The sequence below is a fragment of the Kogia breviceps genome, chromosome 4 (genome assembly GCF_026419965.1).
Source record: "Kogia breviceps isolate mKogBre1 chromosome 4, mKogBre1 haplotype 1, whole genome shotgun sequence".
In the NCBI taxonomy this organism is placed as follows: Eukaryota; Metazoa; Chordata; class Mammalia; order Artiodactyla; family Physeteridae; genus Kogia; species Kogia breviceps.
In genome coordinates this window covers 72,355,980-72,381,453 of record NC_081313.1, presented here as the reverse complement: position 1 = coordinate 72,381,453, position 25,474 = coordinate 72,355,980, and the positions used below count along the sequence as shown (strand labels likewise).

At 36.4% G+C, this 25,474-nt stretch overlaps 1 protein-coding gene across 1 annotated transcript in view; it reads right to left on the bottom strand.

Moving 5' to 3' along the window:
• ADGRV1 (adhesion G protein-coupled receptor V1) overlaps positions 1 to 25,474 on the bottom strand; it is a 558,169-nt gene that overhangs the window by 409,310 nt on the left and 123,385 nt on the right. Inside the window, exons 28-37 of the mRNA XM_067031321.1 lie at positions 22,781 to 23,390; positions 18,980 to 19,195; positions 17,305 to 17,520; positions 16,356 to 16,600; positions 14,907 to 15,088; positions 13,278 to 14,089; positions 10,785 to 10,994; positions 2,560 to 2,690; positions 1,404 to 1,503; positions 586 to 765 (exon numbers count right to left, since the gene is read on the bottom strand). Coding sequence (XP_066887422.1) covers positions 586 to 765; positions 1,404 to 1,503; positions 2,560 to 2,690; positions 10,785 to 10,994; positions 13,278 to 14,089; positions 14,907 to 15,088; positions 16,356 to 16,600; positions 17,305 to 17,520; positions 18,980 to 19,195; positions 22,781 to 23,390 — 2,902 coding nt within the window. The remainder of the gene's footprint in view (positions 1 to 585; positions 766 to 1,403; positions 1,504 to 2,559; positions 2,691 to 10,784; positions 10,995 to 13,277; positions 14,090 to 14,906; positions 15,089 to 16,355; positions 16,601 to 17,304; positions 17,521 to 18,979; positions 19,196 to 22,780; positions 23,391 to 25,474) is intronic.

The window sequence follows — 25,474 nt, the reverse complement described above, 5'->3', positions numbered from 1 at the left end:
TATTTAAAATTAAAAAATAGTATCTCATTACAAACTTGTTGACTTTCCTAAAAACACGTCCGTAGCTGTATTATTGGCCCCAATTCCTCACCCCTTCCTCTGTTCTTGGCCATTACCATGTAATGGCTCAGTGATGTTGCACTGTGGGCAAGGCATCCCTGCCTACTTCTAGACTTTGTGACTTATTTTGGCTACTAGTGATGGTGTGCTAGTTCTGAGCCTAGACCTTATGAGGTCTGGCGTGTTTTTGCTTGCCTTCTTGTGCCTCTGCTGGTGCCAGGAGAAGAATGAGAGACACATGGAATACAGCCACCCTAGCCAAGCCCAGACTCAGTTAGTGGACCCACAGCTGGCCCATTACCATATGCTGCTGAGAGTTTATGATTGTTTGTGGCACAGCATTCTGTGACACTAGATAAGTTCCTTTAATCTTTCAAAAATAAAAAAGTTATAAAGTCCTGTCCTGAATTAAGAAATATTGTTTTCCTGTTCCTGATTTATTCTAGCAATGGCTTTCATCCACCTTAGTAGAATATTAAAAAAGCACCTGCCTGGAAACTCCATTCATTCTAGAGTAACACAAACCTAGAGATCCAAATTCTCTGTTGATGAAAAGCTGAATTGTCATGTTAGCCTCCTGTAGCAAAACAAATCTTGATGAAAGAGCAAAATTTAACACTCCATGTGGTTCATCACTGGCTTCTACGGTCAGAACAGCTGCATATCCTTGAGCGTCAAGCAGAGCAGTTCCTGCTGGTGGAACTCCTAAGAAAGTCAGGGACCACAAGAAATCTAACAGTGACTTGACCTTAACTTCTAAATACTTAAAATATAACCCAACTTTCTGAAACACATTAAAGTAACCAGAAAGCGGTTACTTTCACTCCTCTAACAAATCTTCAGGGTGACAAACAGAAGTTACCTTTTAGTTTTTTTTTCTTCTTCGATAGCAAATTTTTTTTTTTTTTTTTTTGGCTCGACCTATTATTGCCATTATATGCTATACTGGTCATCTGAATTACAGAAATTGATTAGAAACTGAGGAAAATACCCAGAAAACTTGCCCAAATTAGTAAATCTAATTTATCCATAAAACTGATCCAGAATCCAAATTGGTCAGCTTAGTATAAAATTAATTTCATTGAATTCTACCTTTGGAAATATATTTTATTCCATAGGAAATATTTAGCAAAACTTTTAGAGGTTTTAACTGAATCCATAAAGATAAGTATTTTCATTCTGAACTGATTCTTTTGGATCTAAATGTTATGGGGCAGACAATATTTAAATAACATTTTTTAAATCGCTATGCATCTAACTGTTATATAGAGAGACAGCAACTATTATTATTTTCTGAAAAGAATAATACACCAGAAAAATAATTTAATTAAATTCTGCATTACCTTGTGTCCTGACATCATACAGAATGACCTGGTATACTTCTTTCTCCTCAGGAATATTGTCATCCAACAGATGCACAGATATTGTTTTATTCAATGACCCCTATGTCAAACAGAAAGAAATTCATCCCTCTACTGTCACTGAGCACAAACTATCTCCTGCTTTTACTGGCCTTATAAATTGTGCATCCAACTATATTTTCACTTAAAGTGTTCTGCGGCTTAAAAAATAAATTAAATTAAAAACCATTGATTCATAAGAAAACAGGCTTAAAGTAGATAGGGAACAACTGTGGAAGATTTTGAGTGCTGAGCTCATGAATATAGATCTTATCTAGTGAGCAATGTAGCCCTATTGAAAATTCCAGACAAAGCAATAAGTTGGAGAGATTTCTATGGCAGTGGTTAATGGGAAAAACTGGAGTATAGAAAAGAAGACCAGTGTTGTAGGGAAACCAGTTATTAGAAGTCAAATGTAGTCCTCAAGGCAGAAGGTTATAGGGGTTAGGCTTAATATTGAGGGAGTGGAAATGAAGAGAAAAAAAATTAAACAATTTACCAAACAAGAATTCATATCAAGTGAGCGTGGAGAAGACAAAGAGAAACAATAAAGTAGTGCTAACTTTCTACCCAAGAACTGCTTTCTTATAGTTATTTTCTACCAATCATCTTCTTTCAAACTGTCAGCAAGAGCTTTTAAATGTGACCTCAAAAATACTGTGTGAACAGAAGATAAAAAGACATTTGCTTCTCAGGCTATATTTGCTGTTTCATAGCAGTGAAACATTTAAGTTCCAAGTGCATTGAAATTTCCAAGACAGTGAGGGGTAAGAGAAGAGGGACAAGCAGTACCCATCATCTTCAGAATGACACAGTTGACACCAACAGTGGGAGGGCAAGAAAGCAACAAGAGGGCTTGCCTCAAAGTCAACTTTTTCTGTTTCCTTAAAGGAGATCTACCTAGTACATATGGAAAAACAAACCCCCTCCTTAAGTCTTAGAAATTCTTTGAGTAATGTTCTTCCTTTAGGTTTCTAAGGAAGCAGCTCCCTCATGGATCTCAATTAATCTTTGTATTACGTAATAAGAGTTTTCCCATTTTCTCACAAAACACAGTTACCTCCAGATATTGCAGTAAAGCTTATCTTGGTGGTATTACCTCAGGAAAGAAGAGTTGTCCGGTAAAGTTGGCAAAATTGAGTTCTACGTTTTGCCCAATAATTTTCCAGTTAACAGTAACATTTCCTCGACCAGGGGGTGTTCTCATCACATGGAATTGTAAAATTTCTCCTGCAGGTGAAATGTACAGATTGATGAATGTTTAATGTAAAATGAGCTTAACATTTGAAGTCAACAAAACCCAAATCCCAAACATGCAACTACTACAGTACCTTTTCCAAGAATATTACAAAGCTGTTCTGTTTGCAATTTTCTAGAAGCTTTATACATGCTTATTGTTTATTAACACATTATTGCTTATCCCACTTCTAAATACTTCCATTTAGTAGAACTTCAGGAAGCTTAACATGTAAAAGTTACAAAAGCACATGCTAAAATGGAAAACACAAACTTTTATACACTCCAAAACATGCACCAGAACATAAATGTTCTGTAAATGAAAGAAAATAATTAAGTCCTCATGGTCAAAACTAGTAATAACACAAGTAAGTTCTTCCTTCACTTCCCAAAAGGACAAAAATTCCTTACACTGGTATGCAATGTGATTTTACACAATGCATGCATAAAAATGCTTGCAAATACCTGAAAATCACATTTCTTGAAATTGTAACTTACATATACCATCAATGATTTTGTTTTATAGAAAGAAATACAAAGGAAAGGTGTCAAATCTGTATATCAACCTCTGTAACTTCACCAAAGTTACAGCTATCCTTCCTGGATAAATGAGGCATTTTAGATACTTTCCATTCCTGGCTTTTATCCTCATGTAATATTTTGTAAAATTGAAGAAAATCATAAAAGGTCATTTCTTCTAAATTGCTGGAAATGAAAAGTAAGCTCCTAGGGAGTACTGGTGATGGCCAAGTGTCTTGCTGAATATATGCTGAATTCAAAAGTTTTATGATGATGAACAGAAGTTAAGGTACATTAATGAACTATATTACTAAAAACTAATAATTGTTAAAAGATAAATGAATTCATGTTTAAAAGGCTTTAAAGAACACATCCTTATAGCATAGACATATAGTTGAAATCCATGCATGGTCATTAAAAATATCACTTTTACTTAATTATCCAAATAAATACACACTTCTGACACTTTTAAATGAGGAGAGTAGCAATAACACAGTAAAATATAAACACCCTTTCCAAATATGTTTTAACTACCACAGTTTTTTAAATTATTAAAATAATAAAATTAAATAATTATTTCTAACAGAAATGTTTAAAATATCATATATTCATTAATTTAGAGATTATCTTATTTCAATTACTAAAAAAATAAAATTTTCATACTAAATTTAAGCATATATAACTTTAATACATTTATTACATAAATTATTTTGGGACAGCAGAAAATATAAGAAAGCAAAAACAGAAAGACTTCTAAATAAAATTTCCTAAAACAGTTCAATGTTTAATGTATACATTTTTAAATGTTTCAATACCAAACAAATTTTTTAATTGCTATCACAATGGCAGACTATGACTTGGATGTTTTTGCTGAAACATAAAGGAAATGTTATTAGAAATCAGAGTGTCCAAAGGTTAGGATATAACTGAAAGAATGGGTATAATCAGCCATAATTGCCATGCCATTAAAAATTTTTATACTTATATAACTCATATGAATAAAACACAGGCACTACAATGAAACCCTGGAGTCTCTCTATTGTATACCAGGCAGAATTTCTCAAGGATTTATTACTGAATGGCAGAGAGAGAGAACCTTGGAGTTATTAAGCTCTTTCGCCTACAGTGTTGTCTGGTGACCCAAATAAAAAGGTATACAGAGTCATGGTTTTCAATTTTTTTTTAAATCACAAAACCTAGCAATATTCCAAAATGAAAATTATAGAAGTTTGAACAAGTGCTAAAAATGCTGTGGGAATACAAGTGGCAAAAAAAATGTAGGTCAATGAAAATCTATATTGAAGGGGAACCTGCAAATACCATAATAAAAAAATTATGGTTGCAAGATGGTACATAGAGATTTGGGAATAAATACACCATTAAAGGCAAAACTAAAAATGAAATGCTAAGGAGAGAAAAAAGTAAAATCCTCCTACAAACTTATTACATGTAAAAATGCTCAGTCCAATACCACCTAATATCACCTTTGAAAATTTAATGTTACCATGCAAGAATTTAACTTGCAAGAAAATATTACAAGAAACACAATTTGAAGCACAACACACACACAAATAAAAGGTAAACCAAGTATTCCTTAAACACATAATTTCATGAGCCTATTAAAAATCACATCAGGGCTTCCCTGGTGGCGCAGTGGTTGAGAATCCGCCTGCCGATGCAGGGGACACAGGTTCGTGCCCCGGTCTGGGAAGATCCCACATGCCGTGGAGCGGCTGGGCCCGTGAGCCATGGCCGCTGAGCCTGAGCATCCGGAGCCTGTGCTCCGCAACGGGAGAGGCCACAACAGTGAGGCCCGCATACCACAAAAAAAAAAAAAAAAAAAAAAAAAAAAAAAAATCACATCAACAGCATAAATAGTGTGAAGATTTTCCTAAGAATCAAAATAGAGGTATTAACTGCCTCTTTAAGGCAGACTGCCAAGAATCAGGTCCATTTAAAATGCCTTCTAGGGACTTCCCTGGTGGTGCAGTGGTTAAGAATCAGCCTGCCAATGCAGGGGACAAGGGTTCAACCCCTAGTCCGGGAAGATCCCACATGCCATGGAGCAACTAAGCCCGTGTGCCACAACTACTGAGCCTGAGCTCTAGAGTCCACTAGCCACAACTACTGAAGCCCACGTGCCACAACTACTGAAGCCCATGTGCCACAACTACTGAAGCCCACGCACCTAGAGCCCGTGCTCTGCAACAAGAAGCCACCCCAGTGAGAAATCCACACACCATAACAAAGAGTAGCCCCCGCTCACCGCAACTAGAGAAAACCCACGCTCAGCAACGAAGACCCAACAGAGCCGAAGATAAATAAAAAATAAATTTATTTTTTTTAAAAAAAAAAGCCTTCTAGGAAGAATTACCAGAAAGCTACCTTCTACCTAGAGGAGGAGTCAAAAAACATAGGAAAAGGAAAAAATTAGAAACAAGTGCTCAGTCTTCTAAATACAAGGGAAGGACAGAAGATAGGTCCTAAATAAGGAAGGTAAAATTTTCAGATAGCCAATATTTTACCACACTGCCTTCTAGTTTTTGCCCAGAATGAAGATCTAGAGAGGGCCCTCCCGCACTAAAGAGTCTGACTAATTCCTGGAAGATCATCTTGATATGAAATCTAGAATCCACCAAAAATTGGTGGTACATTTTAACTCTAAGCAGAAGAGCTAAGACCAAAAAAAAAACACGGATTTCCCTGTTACTCCAGTGGTTAAAACTTCACACTTCCACTGCAGGGGACATGGGTTCAATCCCTGGTCTTAGAACTAAGATCCTACATGCCACGTGGCATGGCCATAAAAGACCAAAAAAAGGAAGATCTATCATATGGGTTCTAGACCTAGCCTAACACAAATAAGAAATATGAATATAAAATTCATTTTAATAACCCAGAGTATTTCATGTGTTTCTTCCTAAAACAAATCAGGATTGTTTTTACAAAGATAAACGTCAACTACAATGATATAAAAATAATGGAAAACTAAAATACAGGAAATATATTTTAATAGATTCATGTATACGTGGTATACAGGAACCATCCAAACTGATTGTGCTCTACAATTAATAGAAAATGAGTTTAAAAAATTACAGGGACACGAATAATATGAAACACAAACTGTCAATAAGAAAAAAAGTTGAGTATTTCTAATATAGCAGTTCGACATATATTTTTAAAGAATCACATCTCTTGTTCAAATCTTTACCTAGAAAAAATACATGCTGTCTCCGAGAAAAGGAGAAATTTTAAATCCATTGAACATGACATAATGATTATGATGCTGCAGAGATGTGTGAAGTGAAACGTCTAAAACAGATTTATAAAGAGCACATTTATACATACTTAGCAACCACAGTAAAAATCTATTGTCCTATATTGCTAAAGTCTGCCCATTACATTTGAAAGAAAGTAATATTTACCACTGGGCATCTGTCCAATTGCTTTAGGACAAAATTGTAGAAATAGGATTCTACAGAATTCAATACACTGTTAAACACTGAGGCAATTCCTCCCCAGGAAATGAAAATGTATTCTAGAGCCAGAAGTTCAGCATTGTCCACATTTTAAATCTAATCACATAAATGAAACTCCAACACTAAGTCAAAAGCAATGTTAACATTGTCAAAAGCCTACATGGCATGATTTTTTTTTTTTTTTTTTTTTTGCGGTACGCAGGACTCTCACTGTTGTGGCCTCTCCTGTTGCGGAGCACAGGCTCCGGACGCACAGGCTCAGCGGCCATGGCTCACGGGCCCAGCCGCTCCGCAGCGTGTGGGATCTTCCCGGACCGGGGCACGAACCCGCGTCCCCTGCATCAGCAGGAAGACTCTCAACCACTGCGCCACCAGGGAAGCCCTGGCATGATTTTTTTATCCCATTTCTTTAGCAGTTATCTTTGAAGAATCACCATGAAGTTTTCATTTTTGTAAACATCTGCTTCATATACATTTCTCTATGCAATTTTGCAGTAATACAAAGAATACATGCACAAAATACTGAATTCTTGAAGTTAGACATAATGTTTTTGAAAAAAGAATATGAATTTAGACTCTAGGAAAAGGTTGAGGAGCAAAGGGAAAGAAAAGTAAATTAAAAAATAGAAATTCCTCCCAATTTTTATTTAGAAAATGTAAAATTTCTAGGGAGTACTGATTAATGAAAGCAATTCATTGTTCTATTTCCTGTACCAAACTCATGCTCATAGATTGATATGATGAAGCAGATAGGAAATGCTTTTGATATGATAAACCAATAACACATTTGGACCATGTGTTTTAATGACTAATCATTTTTCCTCTTTGCATCCCCTGCAGATATTTAGCTGTTGGAGACTAAAGAGACCACAATCTGGTTTTCAGGTATTAAGTTCGTTCAGGTGAAAGAGAACACAGGTGCCAAGACCCTGCAGTTTCCCCAAGATGACTTGGTACTCAGCACAAGAGCCTGCGTTTCTTCAGAGCCTCCAACCCACCACCACTGTCACCACCCAGACTCCCATAGGATGCATGTAATGACGCTAGCTCCTTTACGGTTAAAATGCCCTTCAAGTGATCCTGGACATCCAAATACTTCTGTATTCTTAAAAAAAAAAAAAAAAAAAAAATCCCATCATATTGCTGAAAATCACATACCTAGTCCAGCTCTGTGTCCTCCCTTAAATCTAATCCTTTCTGGTCCCTGAACTTATTTATACTACCCCCGCCCCATGCCACTAACACTTTTATTCTCTTCTTCTACATTTCCTTCTTCTCTATATTTCTTCAACAAAACAAAGCAAGTCCAAAATACTCTACGCTTTAATCTGGTTTCTCCAATTGTTCTCCTTTCCTTGTTCACAGAGCCAACAAACAGAATATCCCCTAAGGCAGTGTTTCGCACCCCTAATGCAGTAAAGGACAGGGTTTTGTTTTGTTTTGTTTAAGTAATTCTTTTTTTTTTTTTAGTTTTCTTTTATCTGAAAATATCTTTATCTCACTTTCCTTCTTGACAAATGTTTTCACTAGTATAGAATTCTGGGTTGGCTTTATTCTTCTTTGAGCACTTTTTTTTTTTTCTTTTGGCTGCACTGGGTCTTTGTTGCTGCAGCACATGGGCTTTCTCTAGCTGCAGTGACTGGGGGCTACTCTTTGTTGCGGTGGCTTCTCTTGTTGCAGAGCACGGGCTCTAGGCGCATGGGCTTCTGTAGTTGTAGCACGTGAGCTCAGTAGTTGCAGTGTATGGGCTCTAGAGCTCACGGGCTTAGCTGCCCCGCAGCATGTGGGATCTTCCCAGACCAGTGGTCAAACCTGTGTCCCATGCATTGGCAGGTGGATTCTTAACCACTGGACCACCAGGGAAGTCCCAGACAAGGGGTTTTTGTCTGTTTTTTGTTTTGTTTTGTTTTGTTTTCCTTGATCTATCATAAACTGACATTTTTGTAAAACACAATAAAATAAACGACTAGATAAGTTAAATGGCAAAAAGAACACACATACAAAATGTATGCCCATAGATATCACTTTTGGATATCACAGCAAAATGAAATCGTTATAAAAGTCTCTAGAAAAGATTCTTTCAATGTTCAAACTTATCTTGTCACAAACCAAAAGCAAACACTTCGTGTGCAGACGTCAGCTTGAGGACCATACTTTGAAGAGCACTGCCCCCAAGGCTTCTACAGTCCTGTCTTTTGTTATCCTTAGTTATTTGCTTACCACGCCAAGTTTTCCTTTAAAATTCCTCTGTAGTTACTACTGTTCCCTCTAGCCCATTTGGGAATCTAATCTCACTTGTTGCCCATGTTAGTACGAGACACGCTGGTTACTTTCTTCTGATAACTAATGAAAACACGTTCTTATTTTGGTCTCTTCCCACCTCTCTGGCAGAGCCTTCATTCCCCTTTCCCCTTCGCCTTTTGCCTGTCCCAGCACCTTACCCTGGTGTCCCACATAGTTCCATCCTTGACAACTTGCCTTTCTCCCTCTATCCACTAAGATCTTAATTTTAGATCTTTAATTTTCCTGATTTCAACGATTATCTCTAAAAATCCTATTTCCACCCCTAGCTTAAGATAGAGTCAGATTCTCTCACCAAATTTCCTCCTCTCACATGGACACTGTTACTCAAATTCATTATTCTTCCAACTCAAATCTTGAAATATTTACCCGATGTTCCTGCATTGTCGGGTTCTGCAGTAGATGTAAGTTCAAGCAAAACAAGTTTCTTCTCACAAGGTGCCCTATAGCATAAGCTCTGGATTCAGACAACACTAGGTTTAAACCCCACCATGAATAACTATGTGCTGGGTAATCCCTCTAACATTGTTTCCTTCTGTGAAAAACTAGTGTATATCGTCATAGCCCTGTTGTTAAAATTCAGTGAAATGATGGATGTAAAATGTCTGGCATGCAGAAAACACTCAATAAGTGTTATTGTTCTTGTCATTATTATTGAGATTAACTTCTCTTCCAGTGACTTTTTACTTGTATTATACTACGAATAATTTTTTGAGAGTTGATGATCTGTCTTTAGATTGACTTATAGCAATTTGTTAGTCGCTTTTACTCACTATTGCTATGATAACATGAGATTCTAAACCATTAATAAAAGGAAAGAGTATTGGAAAATGGCTCAGATATTTGCATTAAGTTAAATAAACTTGCAAGTTGGGAGTACAGTAAGGTAAAAGGTGATGCACGCTAAAATGCATTCAGTTTCCAGCACAGCCACTAACTAGCTATATGATTCTGTGCAGTCACTTAATCTCTTTGTCTCAGTTTTCTCATCCATAAAGTCAAAGTCCAAATGCATGATCTATATCCTTTTCATTTCTTAACTCTTTTAGGTACAATTATTTTTTTAATTTTAGACACAAATTATAGTGAAACAGACTATAAATACCAGTTTCTCAAACAGACTTATTCAAAGACAAAAACACTGTTATAATGGTTTAAACAAAAAGTAGCCTATAAATGTAAACCCTATAAATGATGTAGAATATTAAAATTCAAGGAAATTACTGTGTTGTTCTACAGGAAAAGAGGACATTGTATAATTTTTTTCTAGTTTGGCACTTTGTTCATAAAATATACAAACATATAAACATAAAATCCAGGCTAAAATATTCACTGATCAGAAACTGCTATTTTTTTTTTGAACAGAGAGCCAACATTTCACCATTTAACATCAACAGCTACCATTGAGCACATACACACTATGTGCCCAGAACTATGCTAAGCACTTTACATTTATCCACTTAATCCTCACACAGAAACCTACGAAGGAAGTCGTATTTCCCTTCACTTAACAGATGAGAAAGCGGAGCATCCTAGGTTTGACCAATTTCATTAAAACCACACTAGTGGGGAGTGGCAAGCTGGAACACAATACCAATCTGCGAGGCTCCTAAATCTAGTTAAACAGTTCACTATACAGCCCTCTCCCAAATAAGCTCCATGTACATTAACATACCCAGCTGTACAAAATAATGAAAGAATTTTTTAAATGGGAAACTTTAAAAAACTAGACAAAAAATGACATCCATGGAAAAGAGAATGAATGTGCTCAACAAAAAAAGGAACCCACCTTCATGACCTATGACAGATCTGGAAGCAGTCTGAAAGCTAACAACTCCTGCCACATTGTCATTGGCCAGAATGTTCACTCTGACGGTGTCGGAACTGGGCAAAATTCTACTTCCGCCTTCAGTGTACACCAAGCTAACTATGATGCTTTCATCATCCTCTGGCTCAGAATCATCCAAAATGGTTAAAATGGCTATCTTTTTGGTTTCACCTATAAAGAATTAATGGAATAAAACCTAAGTAAGAAAATCATCAATAGAGAATTCACAAAGGTCCAAGATAACTTCTTTCAAAAAAAAAATATAGTAAAAATACATGAGTGAATTATAACAGTTCAAATACCATGAGTAATATTAGTGCCACTATAAGCAAACGTTGTATGTTAGTCTGTTAGTCTGTATACCCTTTCACCTATAAAACACTGTAAAAATTTTATTAATATGGGCAGATTGTGGAAAAGGACATTTTGAATTATGCAAAGTTAAAGGATAGAATTATTTCAAGGAATCATGGTTTTACTTCAAGGTCTTTAGCCTGGAACCATGACCTAGCTAGGGGAAGAGGTTGTGAAGCATCTACTGTTTAGAAACAGATCCCTCTAGAAAGCGGGGTCTCATTCTCATTTTGGCATTACCATGAATGATTTTCAGGTAATCAAGCCAAAACTTCCCTGAAAGACCAGGAACACATAGGGAATAGTGGTCAAAATGGGAAACAGAAAAGGATGGTAAATTCTGAGCACGAGAACCCACCTAAATGGGATACGTCTTCAGGGAGCCAAATGAGATGACAACATCAAATACTAGTCTCCAGGATTTGGGCAATAAAGGAAGGAGGCAGAAAAGGAAAACAAAGGAACACATAACAGCAACAAAGGCCAAGCAATCTACTTTGCAATTTGGTCTAGGACCCCACTAATAGATAGGGCATCACTGAAAACCCCCAAACCCAACACTGCTGCTGCTGTTCACCTACAGTGTTCCCCATCTAATTCTTTGCCACTTTCTGGAAAGACGTTGAAAGGGTGAGAAAAGGAAGGAGAAAGGAGAAAATGGATGTGAATGCATGTTCTCTCTCTCACGACCCTGGTATATTTTATCAATTCAGTGCCAAGACTGCCTCAAGAGAGTATATATTATCTGAGAATCTAGGTTAACTATAAAATATAGTTCATTTTGTGTGATTCGAAAGTTACAATTCAAGGTAATACTAATTTGTATAATGCCACTACTTTATATGATAGCTTCTTTATTGCTACCAAAGCCACTAAAAAAATCTAACTTTAAATTTTCATCTCCACTCCCTCCTCAAATTTCATTACTTCCTTAGAAATAGAGAGAAACATTACCAGTTACTAACGTGTGCACACACACAAACCCATGCATCAAGCATATCATTATTCCATTGTTCCCAAAACCATTTACTAGGAAATAATCTTTTTTTTGAGAAGTTTTATACTATTTTAAAAATTTACTCTAAAATATAATGCTTATTAGATGTTTCAAAAAGTATATAATCTATATGTACCATGACCCCTGACTACTGTTTCCAAAAAAGTATATGCATTAAAATTAAATGATAAAAGATGCAATGAATTGCTCTAAGATATGGAATTGTGAATACCATTTACTTCCTTCATTTTGTTGTATAACCTGAAGTTTTCATGAATAAATATTACTTTTCAATCAGAAAAACACTATGTTAAAAAACTATATGGAATTTATAATTGCCTAAATCAGGATTTAAATAATGATCTCAGTAAAGATATCGTTCTTCTACCCAAAGTAAACTATTTTATTAAATATATGAACTTTTGAAATTTTCAAATATAAATGATTCAACCAACCCTGGAAAAGAACCAGTGAATCTGACCCTAATTCTAATTATTGTCCAAGTTCTCTGTAATTTCATTGTTCATGAAAATTTAAAATAGTGGTCCCATCCAAGTCTAAGAACAGTATTATAAGTTGATCTACCACTAGTCTTAATTTAATATGAATCAAGTCACCAAAGTTTATGCTATTTATACTTACAAATTATTTTCTTTGGAGGTTTATCCTGATTTGTCTAGTGCATATGAAAAAGCTTCCTAGTTAGTACCCATTTTCCTAGCTACCAATACTTCTTACCCACATTTGGTTGTAGCTACATGGCTCATTCTTGTAACTTCCCTTACAAAATTAAAAGTTGCTTTAGAGCTGCCTCTACACCTCCTTAAAGGCTCCGCTACCACACATAAAAGGGATAAAATTCTCACATTCCCTGAAAATCTTCTTTTTAATAAACTAAAAAGATACACATGTAGGGCCCTATGTCATGGGCCTACATAAGTCATGTCAACCATTAATAGGCCAACTACTATTTCAAAACCATCATTCACTTTTACATATTAGCAAGAATGTATACAGTAAAAATTCATATGAACCTTGTCATAAAAACTGACTATAACAACTTTACCAGGGGGAACTGAAATCCATTTAGAACCAGAACTCACCTTCAGCAAAAGTCAGAATGTCTCCAGCACCTATAAAGTCTAAACCTTCAGTAGCTGTTCCACCAACAACACGCCATTCGACTGTCACCTGACCTAAGCTGCCCCCTGTCCTGTGGATCATCATCTCCACTGTGGTTTGGGGCTGTTCCTGAACTTCAACATATAAGCCATCTTCTGAGGTATTGGGACTAATACCGTAGATCACAAATACTCCAAAGGCATCCCCATTTAATGCTATGACAACTGTAGAAGTATTTGGCTGTCCTATGGTTGGCTGGTTTTTAAAACTGGCTGTGATGTTCATAAGATGAACTTCAAGGAGAGAAATTAGGAAATTCTCATCCATCTCTGGTAAATCGTCGGGAAGAATAGAAACTGTGAGATTTGCAAATTCATCACCTTCCAGCATTATGGCCCATTGCCTTGTCACAGGCTCGTAGTCACTACCAGCCACAGCCTGGCCACTAAAAAGAGACGCTACCCTGGTCATGTTTTTCTTGTAGGTCCAGAAGCCTGAGTTGTTAACGGTTGGGCTGATCCACGATGTCATCCAAAAACACTGGGGGCCTTCAGAAGCACCGAGAAAGGAAAATGCTGAGCACGCGTGTTCTTTGAGGCACAAAGTGGCACAGGTATACCGGGGTTCCCCCATTGCAGAGACATTCACCCAAGTTCTCCAAAGTGGCTCAGGCACCCCTTGAATTGGCGATTCATAGTAGGACAGTAAGTCTTGACTCTCCTCAACTGCAAGAGCCACTACATCAATATCGGAAGTACTGTAGAACAACAAGAGCCGACCAAAGTGCCCTCCGCTAAAATGTGGAGTGACAATTAAAAGAGAGGTTAAGCACTCAAAGCAATCTGTGGATTACATAATAGAGAAGAGAATGCTGATTGTGGTTTTCACTATTTTTTTTTAAGTGGATAAAGTACTAGTGTAAACACAACCATGTTTCTTAGTTACGTTTGTCTTTCGCATTGTGTTTTCTCGTGTAAGGAAATCTGGCTTGTTTTCAATCAAATACTACTGATTTTTAACCAAGCTATGAAAATATCTTGCACGATATGCAAATCATATCCATTTCAGAATTTTCAGACTTAGAAAATGAATCTTCATTACTAGCTTTCACTGAAACAAAGTAACAATGATACCAACATGAGTACATTTTAAGGAAATGTTAACTACTTGCCACAAGGTTGCAAGCAAGACCAGCTATTTTCTATTTCTGAAGGAGCTCAGTGAACTGGATGCTGTCTCACGAGAGAAATCCAGACAAAACAGAACCTGAAAGTCAACCACTTCATATGGCATCTGAATATTCTTTAATTTAGAAGCCAGTTGTATTCAAGTTCTAATTCAAACACATCACCAATTAAAGCCATAAGTGTCTGGGGCTAGAAAGCCCAATGATGTATAATCCATTTCACTAATAAAAGGTATGATAGATACAATGAGCTCTTTATATTAATAGGCATAATTCAATTAACAAATTATGACAATCTATAAAATAATTTACATTCTATAAAAACTACCAAACTTTATTTGACTGTGTAAGAGATCCTTTCCCACCACCCCACAAGTCCCATCACCGCCCCCTCCCCGGATACAAGCAGCCACATCTCATATACCTTCTCCTGACAGTTATGTTAGCACAGGAACTTCTCTCCAGAGGCTCTTGAACACGATAAACCGACTGAACAAAGGCTACTGTACCATAAGGATTATCATTGGCAGGAATAATAATATTTGCCACTTGATCTAACCCAATAGTACCACCACCAGAGGCATCAGTTAGTTGCACTTGGATAACCTAAAAATACAGTGAAAACTTCCTTAACAGAATCCCGGTTCTGAAATTAGAATAAAAATGATGCAGGAAAAAAAAAAATCAAAACTATCCATACAAATACAAGAACAAAATGGAGTAAAATATAAATGGACTTAAAGAAACTCCTCCGTTACATTTACAATCCCAACACGTAACAGAACAATCCATCACCAACTTTTAACAAGAGAGCATGATGGCACAGAAGAAATATAGGCTGTTTAAGTTCCTTAATATTCTGTTATACAATCTTGTGAATCAATTTTAAGATGTCTCTTTATGTTTACCACTTCAATAATATACTTTTAATCCCTATACCTTTTTTTTACTTAGGGAGGATATTGCATATGTGTTTTATGAATAGTTCATTTATTATGCTTTATTTCCCACATTCTCATAAATGAAAATTCTCTGATAAAATGTAAAACTAAAAACATATCATAAATTTAGAGAAATTTATGATAAGTTTTTAGGTTTTCATACCTAAATTTAGAGAAAAGGAAAGAGAAATGTTATATATGTATTAACTAATATCTAATATTTACCAAGTGAGTAATGACACAATTAGCACCCAAAAAGAAATTTTATGGATTTCCCTTCTACAAAAATTTGACACTATTAAAGAATAAATGCTATTAAATGTAATTTTATGAGCTCCAGCTTTTAATACTTGAATTTAATAAAATAAAATTATCTTCAGCTAATATACGTTAGTGATGAATCAATTTCCCCACTGAGACTCTATCTTTATTTGCCACCTTGCTTCTTCATGACGAAAAATAAACACCAGGCAGATAAATCTAGCATGGTATTTGTCACATAGTAAATCCTAAAGAATAAACGAATGAGTGGAAAAATCAAAATCTACACTTAATTAAGACTGACTGGCTCACACTCAAGTCAAAAGGAAGTCTGAATACAAACAAATTAAGAGTTTATATGAAACAATACAGCAAAACTTATGACAGACTATACATGTTTAATCATTTAACCAAAACGTAGAAAAATATTACATAACTGTACCAAAAAAATCTTATACTAGTAAACTAGTATGTGTACGAGACCTATTTCTAGAACATTCTTGTTTTTTGTTATCTCTAAGGATCATTTTCACACTACCATATTTTGAACATTCTTGCAGAAATAATTTATCAGACACCTCTATAAATGTCACAATAACAGCCATCTGTTCTAGTCACTATAAGACAAGATATGTGTTACAGTGTCATTCTAGAGTAGCCATTCCTCTCACCTCTTCAATCTCCGGAACGTCGTCAGCCAGGACCTCTAACAACAAGGTTTGAATGGTTTCCCCAGGGGCAAAGGTCACATTACCTGAGACAACTCGCAGGTCGCCAGTAGCAAGCTGTCCATTAATGGTGGCAACCCACTGAACAGTAACATTGCCAAGTGTCCCAGAATTTCGAATTATTGGCAGGTTTACCTTCACTGAGTTAAACTCAGGTTCCTCTACAATAAGTTTAGTAATCTGAAAACCTAAAGGGCAAAGCAGAGATAATTTCAAATACAAAGTGAAACTAAGTCAACGTAGAGCAAACCAATTGCCATCCTACGGTTGATCCTTTTTCTCCCCTAAGCAATCTAAGAAGCTAAATCCTACAAAATCAGAGAAACATGCTGTGATACAAATTGGTCAGGCCTGTCAAATTTTCCAAATTATTTTCCATTATGATAGAAGCAGAAAGCATAAACTCAGATGTCCACAGAGGACAGGAATATACCAGTCATAAGTGAAGTAGGTCTAGTGAGTTTGGGGGCTAACTGCATGGGACAAGCCTAGCAGTTGCTATTTTTCTCCTAAGACTGATGCTATGAAGGAAAGGGGCTTGATGTCACCATATTTTTCTACTATAAAGATAGGCCAGAAATTCAGATTTTTGTACAAATTTCTGTGACTTAAATTAGTTTTTTAAAGAATAGTCTAAACTTCACAAAATACATCTAGGAACCAGATCTGAACTAAAAGCCTAAAAGTGTATGATTTCCAGATTTATTCTGAGAGGTTGATTTCTAACCGCTGCTAGGTTTACTAACCACTGCTAGTGAGCATACATAGGTGTCCTATGTATCAGTAATAGCAGGTTAAAAGGAAACAAGGTCAAATCAGTTCTGAGTCTCTAAAAATAAAGGTATGAATCTATACAGACAAGTAAAAGAGAGACACAAACTAGTCTCATTACCAAATAATCCATAGGGGTCATCAGAGGCCTCAATAATAATGATCGCCTCTGTTAATGCCCCTAGTTTGGCTCCTCCTGTTGTTTCATTCAGCAGCTGCACAAGAAAAGATTCTTCCAGCTCAGGGTAGATGTCATTAATGATATATATTGGCACGGCTTTACTTGTTTCCCCTTCTAGCAAGACCACATCCGATGAAGCTATACTATAATCTTCACCTACAAAGACAAAAAAGAAAAATGCTAAGACTTATTCCAGTATATGATAATAAACATCCCATACTCTAGGGAAAAACTATGACATATCACATTCCATGGACATACTTTGAAAGACTTTTTCGAGGATAGTGACTACATTTATTCTAAACAAGATTTACCTATCTTGCAAGAAAAAAATGGGTTTGATACAACAAAACAATGAAAAAGACATCCGGGTTCAAGTTCATTTCTTCATTGTTAGAACGATGTATACATAATGTGTTCTATTTGCCATATACACATATAGATGATACAGATATAGACACAGACATATAGATATGGATATGGATATGCACATGAACATAGAGAGTCATTCATTACCACAAGATGGCCCCTTATCTACAACAGTAAAAAAAAAAATGTGTATGATACCTTCAAACAAAGAACAAAACTAGAATTCTGATCTCACTGGGGAGATAAATTACAGTGCTGCACAGAGACGGGCATGTCAGCGTCATCAATCTTATGGTTGGAAACTATGAAATTTTCTACAAAGTTGGATTAAAAGCTGCTACTGCATACCACTCGAGGTGGCTTTGTCTCTGGTCAAAAAGTGAATGAGGAAAAGAGAGAGGCTTCCTATGGAATTTGGGTGCTAATTTTCTAGAACAGTGATCAACCCTCACCATCTGTCCATGTGTAAAGCCCCCTACAGATAGGCACTCCTCTGAGCTACCCCTCCTCACCCCACCCCTTACACACACGTCATTTAAGGACTAGGTGAGCCTGGTTCATTGTCTTTTCAAGCAAGTATCACATCCAGATTATTTATTTCAAAAAATCAATCATGTTATCCCATCCATTCACACTCATGTCCTTTGAGTGCACACTAGAAAGGTTCTGATTGAATAGCTCTTAGGCAAATCTCCCTCTAGATGCTATAACTGTACTACCAAAGAAGGCTGTCTCCTAATATTTGCATTTGACAATGAAATACTTTTGCTTATACATAAAATAGTTAATACTAATCATTGCCTCTACCATGTTCTTCATAAATGAATAAACAAGCAAGATAAATGAGTTGAGAGACAAGACTGTTGCCAAGCACTGCAATCATATGGCTGCACATTTTATCCTGTATTCTCCAGTATTATTTACACATGAATCCCTTCCAAAAACCTTAAAAGTACACAGAGAAAGCCTAACAAACGCTTTCCTTGGTTTACTTTTCATTGGTTTGTGCATATTTGGGTCATCAAAGCTTTTAAATTCATATACAATTTGCCAACAGTTTTCACAAATTCTACAAAATCAATGTGATAAATATATAGTAAAAACTCTAGGTCTGTGACTTAAAAACATTCAAGGGTATTATTGCTTTCTAGATGATTTTTTAAACTACATCTTTGAGGTGCTTTGTTAATCAAGGATACAATTTCCCTCTAAAACACTTCACTGCTCCTTAGATGTCTTTTCTCACCAGCTATTGCAGTTATTGGCACAGCTTTAAACTTCACAGAAACATCTGCAAATGCTCCTCCTGTTCTAGTCACATTGATAATGGGTCCAACATGATTTTCTGCAACTCGAACAATTGGTGCTGAGAGCTGAAGAATTCCAAACGCATCATCATTGGCAATGATAATTAGATGAGCAATAGTTTCTACCTTAGGCCCAAGGCATGGAGAGTTTGCAACTGAAAGACAGAAGAAAAGCTAATATATCAAAATTCTAAGAACTGGCCAAAAGTCATCAAGAAGTCTCAGCCACTATAAAATGGATAAACAACAAGGTCCTACTGTATAACACAGGGAACTGTATTCAATATCCTGTGATAAACCATAATGGAAAAGAAGATGAAAAAGAATGTATATATATGTATAACTGAGTCACTTTGCTGTACAATTAACACAACATTGTGAATCACCTATACTTCAATAAAAAATTCTTTAAAAAAAAGCCTCGGCAAGATCCATCAGCCAAATGGGATAATCATTTTGTGTTTTCTACTATTTTTAGCAAAAACATATTTATCGTTTACTATGTACCAGCACTAATCTAGATATTGGGGATACAAAAATAAACTAAACGGATGGGCTTCCCTGGTGGCGCAGTGGTTGAGAATCCGCCTGCCGATGCAGGAGACACGGGTTCGTGCCCTGGTCCGGGAAGATCCCACATGCCGCGGAGCAACTAAGCCCGTGAGCCATGGCCGCTAGGCCTGCGCGTCCGGAGCCTGTGCTCCGCAACGGGAGAGGCCACAACAGTGAGAGGCCCGCATACCACAAAAAAAAAAAAATAAATAAAAAAAAAAAAAATAAACTAAACGGAAAGTCCCTACTCTTCCGATAACTTCTAGGGAGATTTTTATTATAGCAAAGGAATAGTTACCCTACAAGAATTATTTTAATAACTATTGGAAACTTGTAAAAAGGAAAAAAAATGATTAGAGTATATTTAATCATCACTTTGCAAAATATAACAGAAAATGATGAAACCTACAGAATTATGCTCTTTTAACTAGTTATCAGCATGCCATAAATTTTTTTAAAGGCACTACAGTTACACAATTGAGTAGGTAAGTAATTTAGTTACTTGCCCTCAGAGAGGAGCTGAAAATCATCACACTCTAATTCAATTACTGCCTCTCTCCCTGCTTCACTGTCCTTCCTCACAAACCTGTCCCTCCTGCCCCATCTCAGTTAGTCATGTAACTACCTCATCCAGAAAGCAGAGTCATGCTACCCCAACGCTGCTATAATAATAGTGTGCTCACTTAGGCTTTTAAGGCTACACTTTAAGGCTATGCTTTTAAGCCTACTTTTAAGACTCTCTTCTTACTTGCCACTGATTTTAGAGGGAGCAAAACTTATTTTGAAGGCATTTAGGACCCTCCACAAACTCCCTGACTTATTTTCTAGATTCAATTCCAACTAGCACCCTTGTCAAAACAAGTAATGACACAATTTAATTTCAATGATACAGGCCCAGACTGCACTAAATTATATAGTTAAAAACACAAAACTATAAATCAATATAACAATTAAATTTAATTACATTAGAAAAAAATGGCGGTAACAGAGTTGTAGAAGCAGATGACATTCTCTGAGTACGCCCTATTCAAAAGGCATTGTTCTAAGCACTTTTCTTGCATCTAGGAATTTAATTCCCATACCATCTCTATGTGGCAGGTAACACTGTCCACATTTTACAGATGAGGAATCAAGGGCACAAAGATGTTGAGGAAGTAAGCTAAGGCATTAGACTAGTACCTGCTGGACACAATTAAGAGGCATCATGTAAGGGGTTTGTCTAAACTCTTGCTCCCTATATGCAGTTCCTCATCAAACCTTCAATTACCCACAACTGTTCATCCTGCCCTGTGCCTGTTCATCACCGGTCTTCTCACACTGCTCTCCTGAAGGTTGATGATTACACTCAGAGCAGAGTACAGAGACCCTATCAGGTCCTACACTGATTTTGCCTATTAAAATTGAGACAATATCACATAGATTTGCACTTAATTGTTCTTTTTTTTCACTTTTAATGACATTTACTGTTTTCTTTCTAATGCACTTAATTGTCCTTTAATTACTTCACATCATAGCTTATGCCTATTCTGAATCGCCCCAAGTATGCTGCACAGTTCCAGGAACATATCAAGCATAAATACATGTTGACTGTTTCTCCCATTCCACAGCACATTAATATTTTGCATATACCACTTTATTAATAATAATAGTTCACATTTATTGAATGCTTACCACGTGCCAGACACTGTATTCATTTTCACATATATTATGATATTTAAGCTCTATAATAATTCTGTATTATAGATCAGGAAACTAGGGCTTTAAAAGTTTATGGGCAACAACTTATTACTATACACTTGAACCTAAGTTGTCTGTACCAGCAACCATCGCTCCTAGCCACTGCTATATGTGATCCTCCCTCCCGCTTTTATTTCTGGCTCACTCAATAACCTGTGAGTTCCTTGAAAACAGGGCTATATTTTATAATTCTTACTTAATAAGACTAATTATTGGGTTTTATTTCAATGTATTTGCTATTATTATAACTGATGCTAAATCTTGCTAAGAAAAAAAGGGATGGGTTATTGTGTGAGAAGTTTAACCTTGACTGTAACCTGAAAATTTAATGCTGGCAGTTGTCCTAGAAAGTAAATTTCGTTCTATAACCCTGGACTACGATTACACTGTGGGCAAGAATGGTGCTCACTATACAGTATATCAGTAAGGTGAAGAAATTTACTTGTAAGAAACCTTAACCTATATGGCAGAACATAGTCAACATGCCGATCTTAAATTTTACTCTTTGGACTATTAAATTCCAATTTCCTTACGAAGGTTTTATTATTTTGTTAGATAAATAATATTTATTTACTGTATTACATTCATATATATTTACAAATATTATCCTAAAACTGATATTAAATTAATATCACCATTCTTCCTTTCCTTGTTGTCTTGTTCCAGGAAATCTAGATTCTTCTCTTTATTTAAAGCCCCTTTCTAAAGTTATACATCTTTGCAGAGAGATGTGACTAATGAACAAGCTATGGTGCAATAACTACCTTTAGCTCTCCAAGGTCAGGCCCTCCTCTCAACTAGTAGCCCCCCTCTCTCTACACAGCTACTGAGCCACAACCCCAGGGGTAGAGGCCGCTATGTTCCAACAGAAGCCGCTGCGCCAGATCCTCTGCCCAACAAGGGTCACTCTGCATTCCTCATTCTTATCCCCAACCACTGCCTTCTTCTCAGTACAGTGACCCACAAAATTCCCAGGATTTCTTACTACTACATAGCCCTGTCCCCCGCCTTCCCTCATGCAGTTGCCAGATCCTCACTCATGCTTCTCACTAATACAAAGAGACTCTGTTGCTTAAGGAATCTTCCAGAATGGATCATGGCAAAAGAGACTCAGGATCTTGCTACCAGGACTATCCTTGGAATCCCCAGATTGATTCCAGAATGTTTTGGAAGCTACAATATCAAGTACAACAGTACTACAGATCAGTTACACTGGGTTACACAGACACTTCTAAATATTTAGCCTGGGAATATAACAGGCTTTTAAAACATGATTTCATGTTTTCAAGTGTGCCACTTCCATTTGCCTTATCAATAAACTTTTGTAAGAAGATGCTTTCAAAGTTAGAACTTATTATTTTTATAGAATTTTCTACTATACCAAATTCTTAATTTATTGTTTCAGGATTCTTACCTCTAATAATAATAACAACACACTAATGGTTACTTACTTGGGCGATTCTGCACTTTCTCTACTAAAGTAGCGTTGAGCAGTTCAATAAACAAAGACTCCGACCTTTCTGGTTCATCATCATCCAAAATTGAAATAGTTATTGTTGCCTCACTCTGATTGGCTCTGAAAAGAGCGAATCCAGAAGCTGGAATATAGTCTTTTCCTTGAGTTGCTCTGGCTAAATTAGGTGGAAAATACGGCAGTTTTTCCATATCATCCAGTGTTGCATATGTGACTTTGACTCTTCCCAGGAGGCCTTTTAACCTTATTATTGACAAAGTAACATTCTGGGTGGCTTCCTCCACTTCAATAGGTCTATTTTTCTCAGAAAAGATGAAGACCCCATAAGGATCATTACTAGCCAAAACTATTAATGTGGCATTAGTATGAACGCCCAAAGAGCCACTGGAGACACTGAGGATAGACACAGAGAACGCCTTATCCAATTCTGGATCTTCATCAGGCAATATTTCCACTGTGATGTTGGCGCTCTTCTGTCCAATCTCAAATGTGACGTTGCCAGAGGTGAAGGCCAGATCGCCATCAGGATCAGAGTCAATGCTCCAAAGCAAAGTCACTCGAGACAGAGTCCCATGACTTCTCATAATCTTTAAAATATTTAATATTAAAATGTATTAAAGGAGGAATTAAAACCATTGACTTAGAGGTCTGTAAATACAGAATGATAACAGGATATTAATTTTTTATTTTATTTTATATAAGCTGTTCTCAAGAATATAAAATTCTTGAAGGCAATGTACTACCCATATCTGAAGACCCTCAGGGAGTCCCACTTAAAAAGTGATTGTTGCATGCAATGACAGACTGACTGAACATTTTTAGCTTCTAACTAAACTATAGCTGTACCACTTCTGCAACTATAACATATATTAGTAATAAAGCAAATGTAATTAACAGTGTATTATATTTAAGTATATTCATCAAAATGTTTACACTTCCTGCAAAGAAGGTATATACTTTATTGTAAGGAATAGATGACTGATAATTTTTCTGAAAAGTTAGCCATAAAACTCATTTTTTAAAACAAATTATATTTAATCGTATGTTCAATGTAACATAAAAAACAAAAATTCACCAAAAACGTACATAACCCAAGGTTATATAAAACACATTTAAGAAGCAAGAAATAGTTTGTCAACAGTATGTTAAAAAGAATGAAAAGCCGAAAAAAATCACTTCAAGTTAAGTCCCAACTAAAAGTAATTTTTATTTATACTTAAAATATGAATGCTGGCTCAAAATAAAGTTAGAGACAGGAATTTATAAAACTTGATGCTTTCCCTTAATCCTTTTTTTTTCCTTCTTTCTTTAGTATTGGGTTGGCCAAAGAGTTCATTTGGTTTTTTTTCCATAAGATGGCTCTAGTAGTGTTTAGTTGCCTTTAACTTCATTAGAAACAATTTTGTTAGATTGTATTGTAACGGCTATCATATCAGCGTGCATTAAAAAAAAAAAACTTAACAAAATTGGTGAATTTTTGTGTAGCCATTTTAATACTGAAGATGGAAGAAAAAAGCAACATTTTCGGCATATAGCTGTATTATCTCAAGATAGGTAAAAACGCAACTGAAATGCAAAAAAAGATTTGTGCAGTGTATGGAGAAGGTGCTGTGACTGATTGAACATTGTCAAAAGTGGTTTGTGAAGTTTCATGTTGGAGATTTCTCAGTGGACAATGCTCCACGGTTGGGTAGACCAGTTAAAATTGACAGCGATCAAATAAAGACATTACTTGAGAACAATCAACGTTATACCACACAGGAGATAGCCGACATACTCAAAATGTCCAAATCAAGCACTGAAAATCATCTGCAGCAGCTTGGTTATGTTAATCGCTTTGATGTTTGGGTTCCACATAGGGGAAAAAAACCTTCTTGACTGCATTTTCGCATGTGATTCTCTACTGAAACGTAATGAAAACGTTCCGTTTTTAAAACAAAGTATGATGGACGATGAAAAGTGGATATTGTACAATAATGTGGAATGGAAGAGATCATGGGGCAAGTGAAACAAACCATCACCAACCACACCAAAGGCCGGTATTCATCCAAAGAAGGTGATCTGTATATGGTGGGATTGGAAGGGAGTCCTCTATTATGAGCTCCTTCTGGAAAACCAAACGATTAATTCCAATAAGTGCTGCTCCCAACTAGACCAACTGAAAGCAGCATTCGACGAAAAGCGTCCAGAATTAGTCAACAGAGAACACACAATCTTCCATTAGGATAATGCAAGACCACATGTTTCTTTGATGACCAGGCAAAAACTTGGCTGGGAAGTTCTGATTCATCCACTATATTCACCAGACACTGCACCTTCGAATTTCCATTTATTTCAGTCTTGACAAAATTCTCTTAATGGAAAAAATTTCAATTCCCTGGAAGACTGTAAAAGACACCTGGAATAGTTCTTTTCTCAAAAAGATAAAAACAGCGGACAAGGGTTCAATCCCTGGTCCGGGAAGATCCCATGTGTCATGGAGCAACTAAGCCCATGAGCCACAACTACTGTGCCTGCATGCCACAACTACTGAAGCCCATGTGCTCTAGGGCCCAAATGCTGCAGCTACTGAGTCCGTTTGCCTAGAGCCCATGCTCTGCCACAAGAGAAGCCACTGCAATGAGAAGCCCGCGTACCACAACAAAAAGTAACCCCCACTCAACCCCACATG